A 7,464-nucleotide genomic window follows, 5' to 3' on the forward strand; every position below is an offset into this window, starting at 1 on the left:
GAGGGCCGCGACTAGTCCTGTTCTCTGACAGCGCCCTGCGCCCGGCCCAGGGTCTGGCCCGGAGTGGGCCCCCAGCGTGTGTTCAGTGTGAGAAGGAGGAGGAAGAGGCTAGGCTGGGGAGGCTTGGGGGGAGAGGAAGAGGGGCTCTCGGGGGAGACCGGAACCCGGAATAGTCCGATTAGATGGGTTCCGGACAGCAAGACGAGAATCCAGTCTGGTAGAGAGACCGTGATTTGTCCAGACAGGAGTCTTGTTGGGTAGCTATTTCGTAAGGGCCTCCAGATTTGAATTAAAGCCTGGAGCAGAAGGTCTAAGAGGTAAGATTTATTGAACTATGGAAGATTAGAGTAAGGAGAGGACAGCTGTAGGGAAGAGGCCTTGCCGACAGCCCCTGGCACGGTCATGCGTCTCGCCTATCCTGACTTGTCCTTGGCGTTGGAGCAGAGAAGATAGAAGGGAGGATAAGGGCTTTCCTGTGTATCTTGGTACTTTATTAAAAGCTCTGTAGGTGATATGTGTGCGACAGATGTAGTGTTTTAGAGGGGCCCGAGGGATTACATTGATATCTAATAGATGTATAGCCCTTCACAGTATGCGAATACTTTGCGTACACCTTTCATCTGACCCTCTCTTCAGCCTTGTGGCAAGGTGATAGAGTTGCCCTCATTAGACAGAAGAGAAAACGGAATCTCAGATCAGATGACTTACTCAGGGTTACCCAGCTATTTAGAGATAACGTCACGACTGGACCCCAGGTCCTCAGATTCTAAATCGTTTGCACTTCAATGTACATATCATTCTGAGACCAGCCTAGCGTGGTACCTCCCTCAGTGACAGAAGGAGAAAGTCAACTTTGATGTGTGTGTGTGTGTGTGTGTGTGTGTGTGTGTGTGTGTGTGTGTGTTTTAAGGTCTCCCTTCTCTGCTTTTGTTCCCAGTGCCTTTCCATTGGCTGCCATTGATGTGACAAGCTTTTCTGAGCAAATGTACTGTGAAAAAAGTTTTAGTCTATACCTCAGGTGGGGAGCAGGGGAAGTAGTAGCAGAAGACATCAGTGAGGAACAAGATCAGAATGACCCTCCTCATTGCAGAGGCACAGTCATCGTCCACTTCCCACCCAGAGACCTTTAATACCTCCCTATCTCTCCTCCTGAGTGCTGGCATTCTGCTGAAGCTTCCTGGTGCTTGATTGGGTCTGGCACCTGAAGAACTGCTGAAGGAGATAGTTCTTTGTGGAAGCAGCATGGTGTGGTAGTTCACAGCTTTGCTTGAGGGCCAGCCAGCCTGGGCCCAAATCCTGGCTCTGGCATTTGCTAAATGATGTGGCCTGGACACATTTTATGTTGTCTTTAAGCCCCAGTTTGACTAATTGTAAAATGATGGCGATAATTGTACCCAGGTTTATTGCAAGAATTTGAAAAGATGTTCCTAGCACTGCCTTTGGGATAGTGACTGGTCCATGGTAAGCATAAAGTAAATTTAACTGCTGTTATCACCAGCACCATGAAATGCTTACATCGCGTCCCCACCCTAACTTAGGAATAGCAGGAAGTCCTTTCTCAGTACATCTTTGTATTCTTCCTTACGTCTTGCACTTGACAGTGATCTGTTATTTTCGTTTTATTGTTTTGAGGTCCATCTGTAAAAGGAAATCTCAGCGCAGACCCTGCAGCCCTCTGTGTGTCTGCAGTCTTAGTGGAGCATGTGCATTTTGGAGCCAGACAGATCACGCTTAAGATTTGGCTTCTCCTTACCTTCTCGGTCCCTCAGTTTACTTATTAGTTAAAATGCTGGTAACACCATCTGTCTTGCAGAGTTGTTGTGAGGCTTGGAGCTAGAGTATAAACAATGAATGTGCTTCTAGCAGCTGGCACAGGGTAGGTGCCCAAGGAAGGGTGTGATGATGAGGATACGATTCCTCCTGGGGGAAGCGGGGAACTGGGGACTGGAAGGGGACATTGTGTTCAGCACGACTACATGCCCTTCTCCTTCTTTCCCTGCAGCCGAGGGGAGCTGCAGCGGGAATCAGACTTCATGGCCAGTGTAGACAGCAGCTGGATCTCCTGGGGGGTCGGGGTCTTCCTGCTGAAGCCTCTCAAGTGGACTCTTTCTAACATGCTGGGGGATAATAAGGTTCCAGCCGAAGAGGTACTTGTGGCTGTGGAGCTGCTTAAGGTGGGTACTCAGAGGGGGATGTCTGGTGTCACCTGGTGTGATCACAGGTGTGATTCACATCCCTCATGTACATTCTGGAAAAAGTCTGTTTCTTTTTTGCATGGTAGACAAAAGACGATATCTGAGTTTATCTGGCCTCCCTTGTAATGTACTTTGTAGCATTATTTGCTAGCTGGAGTCTTACATTTCAAGGGTGAGCTTTTGTCTGGGGATTATCAATAACAAGCAGTGGGTTATTTTCTAGAATTTGAGGGATTAGTGATAAGCAGTAGTTCAGAGAACGCTTTGCCTTCTATAGTTTACTGACAAGAATTTCTCAGGATCTCTCTGAACTGTGCATGGCTTTCAGCTTTGCCTGCCCCTGATATCAACAAACTAGGCCGAACTTTCCTGCTTCCTGACCATCCCCTTTCCCCTTCCAGCTTAATGATGGCCTGCCTCTCACTGTCCATGCTCTCCTGCCTTGAAGAGGCCACCAAGGCCATGACCCCGTCATCCTTTTGTGGTCAGTGCACTTCCTCCTGGCTTGCCTTTCCTCCCCAGCCTGGGTCGCATGGCTCATTGCTTTTCTCCCTCCCTCTGCAGCACCCTCCACTCCTTTGCACCTGTGTTGGCCCACCTCGGGTGACACCCAGCAGTTCTGCAGCCTGAGGTCAGCTGCACAGTCTGCCATCACTGCTGGAGAAAATCACCCTGTCGTCCAAACTGAGCTCCCTTCGTGGTCCCCTGCAGGAGATCCTCGGAGCCACTCCCCAGCCCACCTCTTGTCCTCTCCTGTCTTCTCACAGGCTTGTTTCCTTCTGTCATCTTTATTCTCTTGCAGACACTTCACTGAGGAGGTAGACTCTCCTGAGTCGGCCCTTCGGTTTCTATCTCTCCTTCCCAAGCTTAACATCCTTGGAGCCCATCACCCCCCCGTGCTTAGAGGCTGCAATGTCCTTCCTCTGTTCCATGCCTGCTCTTGATGTGCGCTGCATTCTTGTCCCTTTGTCCCACCCGCTAGCCCTTTGCCCCGCATGTTCTGTCTCCATCTCTTTTGATGCGCTCCTTCTGCTCTAAGCCCGCTTTGGCTTTTTCTGTCACACATGTTCCCCTTTGTGGTACCTGGGCCCTGCCTAGTGACTGCTCTGTCCTCTTCCCTGCCAAGCTTGGTGTTCCCACCTTCTCACCTCCCACTCATTCTGCCACCTGGTACACACCTGTTTCTGCCCAACCGCTCCACCAGAACTGCTGTGAATGAGGTTATAGGAGCCTTTCAATGAGTGTGTGTGTGTCTACAAAGTTGACTTGTGTGTGCATGTGTGCTGTGTGTTTACAAAGTTGACTAAACACCGGGTGGCAGAAGTATATTGCAGACAGTAGTTATTTTTGAAGCTCACAGACGAAGCCTGGCCTCAGGGCCCATGCCTAGCCCTGGAGGCTTCCACGTAGCTCAGAATCCCCTATTTCTCCTCACCTTGACAGACCCCAGCCTACTCTGTCTGAGACGGAGGAGGGAGTCTCCAAAATCTTCTAGTCTCCCCCTGCTTCCCCAAATTTTTGACTTAGCAGAGCATGTCTTCTCTGGGGGGAGCCCACCCCACCACCACTACTTGTGTGGTTATTTCCCTTACCTGGTCCCTTGATCTCCAGGGCTCAGTCAGGGTCCTTGGTCTAACAATCTTTCGAAAGCAACGTGGAGATGAGGGTGGCAGGTGGTATTTCATAAATCCTTCAGAACCAGCAATAATTGTTGAGAGCAATGTATTCCAATTGTATTTAAGTAGGTAAATCAGTCTAGCTCTGCAGGGGCATGGTACTGTTAAATTCATAACTCACTTTGAATCACTAAATAGGACTATAAAACAAATAAATCCTGCTTTTGAGGTAAATTGATTTTATCAAGTCCAGACACAAAATAACCAGTAACTTTATTTGAAACAGTACTGAAAAATACAAAAAAGCAAAAATTGCCCATGATTTTACTATTTTAAAAAATTATACAAGCCGGGCACAATGGCTCACGCCTGTAATCCCAGCACTTTAGGAGACAGAGGCGAGAGGATTACCTGAGCTCAGGGGTTCAAGACCAGCGTGGGCAACATGGCAAGACCTCGTCTCTGCACTAAATCAGAAAATTAGCCGGCTGTGTTGGTGCATGTCTGTGGTTCCAGCTACTTAGAAGGCTGAGGCGGAAGGATTGCCTGAGCCCAGCGGGTTGAGGCTGCAGTGGCCATGAGCGTGCCACTGCACTCCAGTCTCAGCGACAGGGTGAGACTCCAACTCAAAAAAAATTATACAAAGAAATGAAAGTTTACTTTCTGTTCATCTCATTTCTATCACTTTAGGAACGTTCCCTCCCCGTGTGAGTGACTGTGTATGTGTATGAAAGAGAGTGTGAGAAAGTTTGTGTGTATGTTTACAGGCATATATTTTCTTATTGATCCTGTAACTCTATCATGTTACTTTTCATTCTGTTTTGTTGTTAGCATTTGGTATTTCCTGAAAGTCTTGTCAATTGTTTGTCTTTCCTACTAGAAGGGAGAAATGACATGGGCTCTGGGATCCTGGGAACTGCCTGGTACATAATAGACCATCAATAAATATTTGTTGAATGAATGAACTTCCACATATATACATATGTGTACAAGTGCCCTTCCTTTTTTTCTAGAAATGGAATTGGTCTGCAACCTGCTTTTTATTTTCACTTTAATACTTCAGCATCTTGAAATACACAGTGTAGATGTACGTCACTCTCTGTGATGGCTGCAGAATACTCTATGGATATGCCATCATTTATGCTCTAGCTGCCCCACAAGTGGACCTTTAAGTCATTCTAATTCCTCTGTTTTTCCATTACAAAAAAAAAAAAATACTACTTTGACAGCCCTGTGCATACATCTGTGTATTTCTACTTTTGTTTTTATAGAATTCATTTCTGGAGATGCATTTTTACCCTTTAAATTTTAACAAAAATTTCCCAACTACTTTTCTAAAACTTGTACTAATTTACACTTTTATCAAGACTATGTTAGAGAGTCCGTTCTCCCCATGTCCTTGTCAGCACTGGATGACATTAGCCTTTCAAATTTTGCCAATTTGATGGACGATCCCGATTTGTGAGTTGACCATTTTTTAAAATGTGTTTACTGGCCATTTACATGTCACTTTATGTGAATTGACTGTTTGTGTCCTTTGCTTGCTTTTATGTTGCATTGTTGTCATGTATGTTAATCTGTAGAAGTTCTTTACATATTACAGACAGGTAATCTAATATGGCGTAGTTGGTATTGGGGATATAAATATTATTTCCTAGTCCATTGCTTGCTTAATTATATTTATTTATTTATTTATCTTAATTTTTATTTTAAAGATGTGAGGTTCAATTCAGGGTTAGGTATATAAGTGGAATTTTTATTTATGATATCTTTTGCCATATAGAAGTTTTCATATTTCTGTAGCTCTTAAATTCTTCTTTGTGGCTACTGAGTTTCTTGTCATGTTTAGGAAAGCGTTCTTCTCTGCTTCAGGCTTAATTGGATTATTCTTTTATGTTTTCTTTTTTGTTTGTTTGTTTGAGTCAGGGTCTTACTCTGTCACCCAGGCTGCCAGGCTGGAGTGCAGTGACAAGATCACAGCTCACCGTATGTATCCTCAACTTTCTGGGCTTAGGCAGTCCTTTCGCCTCAGCCTCCCCAGTAGCTGAGACTACAGATGTGTGCCACCACACCTGGCAAATTTTTTTATTCCTGTAGCGACAAGGTCTCACTATGTTGCCTAGGCTAGTCTTGGAACTCCTGGACTCAAGCAGTCCCCTTGCCTTGGCCTCCCAAAGTGGCAGTATTACAGGTGTGAGCCACCGTGATCAAACTCTTTTATGTTTACTTTGAATTATTTTATACAGCATCAGTATTTATTTTTGTACATGTAGTGAGGAAAGGCTCTGCCTTCTTGCAAATGGCTAGCTGGTTGTCTCAGTACTTTTTATTAATGTTGTGCACCATCTGTCTATTTGTGTATAGAGACTGTACTGTTCTTACAACAACAGCTTTATAGTAAGTTTGATTGTCTGACAGGGCAACCAAATTGAATGCAATCTTTAGTCTCTCTCTTCTGCCTTTGACACTGTTGACCGCTCGCTTCTTAAACTTTCCCATTTCCTTGAATTTGTTTGCATGACCCTGCAGGTCCTCCTTGATTCTCCCTAAGCAGTTCTTCTGGGTCTTTTTTGTGAGTTCCTTCACTTGTTAAACATCAGTCTTTCTTCAGCTTATTACTCTTCTTTCTGAATTTCCTTGGCAGCTTAATACCATTGATATGTTGGGGACTTTCAGCATTATATCCTCTGTCCTGGTATTGCCTTTGAGTTTCAGATTTGTATATCCACCTACCTCTTTTGTGTGTCTTCTTGCATATCCCTCAGACATCCTAAACCAACATGTCCAAGATAGAATATTTTGTCTTTCCTATGAAATAGGCTTTACCTCCTATGCTTTTGCTATTAACTAATAGCATCACGTCCACTGCTCACTTAAGCCAGAATCTAGTTCTCTTTCTCCTTCAACCCTATACATACCTAGTCACCATGGATTGCAGGCTTATTTTCTGAATTTGACTTGAGTCCACCCCTTCTTTGTCCCTGTTACCCACATGTTCTCTTGTTTAACCCCACGTATTCTTTTGCATAAATGTCTCCCTGCCTGTCTTCCTAACTCTACTGTCCATCCTTTCCCAGTTGTCAACTGGCTCTCTGGTAATCTAGCCATGCCAGTTCCCTTCAGTGACTACCCACCATCTGCAGAATACAGGACGGCATGTAAGATGTTACCTTTTCTATAACAAGAAGTGCTTGTACTAGTGTCTCTCGCTTCCCCTCTGCATACACAGACGCATTCCATACTGACTCATTCTTCTGTGCTCATGATCCTCTCTCTGAAGTAGCCCTCCCACCCACTTCACTTAGGAACTCGTTCACTCTTCCAGAAAATCCCAGGTCCCCAGGCATTTCTTCCCTGTATTTTCATGGCATCCTGTGGGTGCCTCAGTAAGTATTCTGATTTGTGGCAGTAATTTCCATGTATGAGGGAAATAATGGCTTTGTTTCTTGGAACTTGTATTTCTCAGTCTTCACACTCACCCTATCCTACCTATTTGTGACCTGCTTTCAAGACTGTCTGCAGGGCAACCCCCTCGGGTCCCCTTCCACTGTGCGAGCTTTCCTGTCCTCTTAATAAATCTTGCTTTCTAAAAAAAAAAAAATAGTAAGCCGGGCTCAGTGGCTCAGCCTGTAATCCCACGCTTTGGGAGGCTG

At 45.3% G+C, this 7,464-nt stretch overlaps 1 protein-coding gene across 2 annotated transcripts in view; it reads left to right on the top strand.

Moving 5' to 3' along the window:
- The window catches only part of CHMP7 (charged multivesicular body protein 7), a 13,957-nt gene that overhangs the window by 550 nt on the left and 5,943 nt on the right, over positions 1 to 7,464 (top strand). Inside the window, exon 2 of one of the 2 annotated variants that reach the window (XM_021715270.1) lies at positions 2,003 to 2,174. In XM_021715270.1, the coding sequence (XP_021570945.1) occupies positions 2,003 to 2,174 (172 nt within the window). Of the gene's footprint in view, positions 1 to 1,996; positions 2,175 to 7,464 lie in introns of both variants that reach the window. The other variant, XM_008063560.2, reaches the window with a different exon arrangement.

This window comes from Carlito syrichta, unplaced genomic scaffold (genome assembly GCF_000164805.1).
Source record: "Carlito syrichta isolate Samal-C Ts95f unplaced genomic scaffold, Tarsius_syrichta-2.0.1 Scaffold306946, whole genome shotgun sequence".
NCBI classification, from domain to species: domain Eukaryota; kingdom Metazoa; phylum Chordata; class Mammalia; order Primates; family Tarsiidae; genus Carlito; species Carlito syrichta.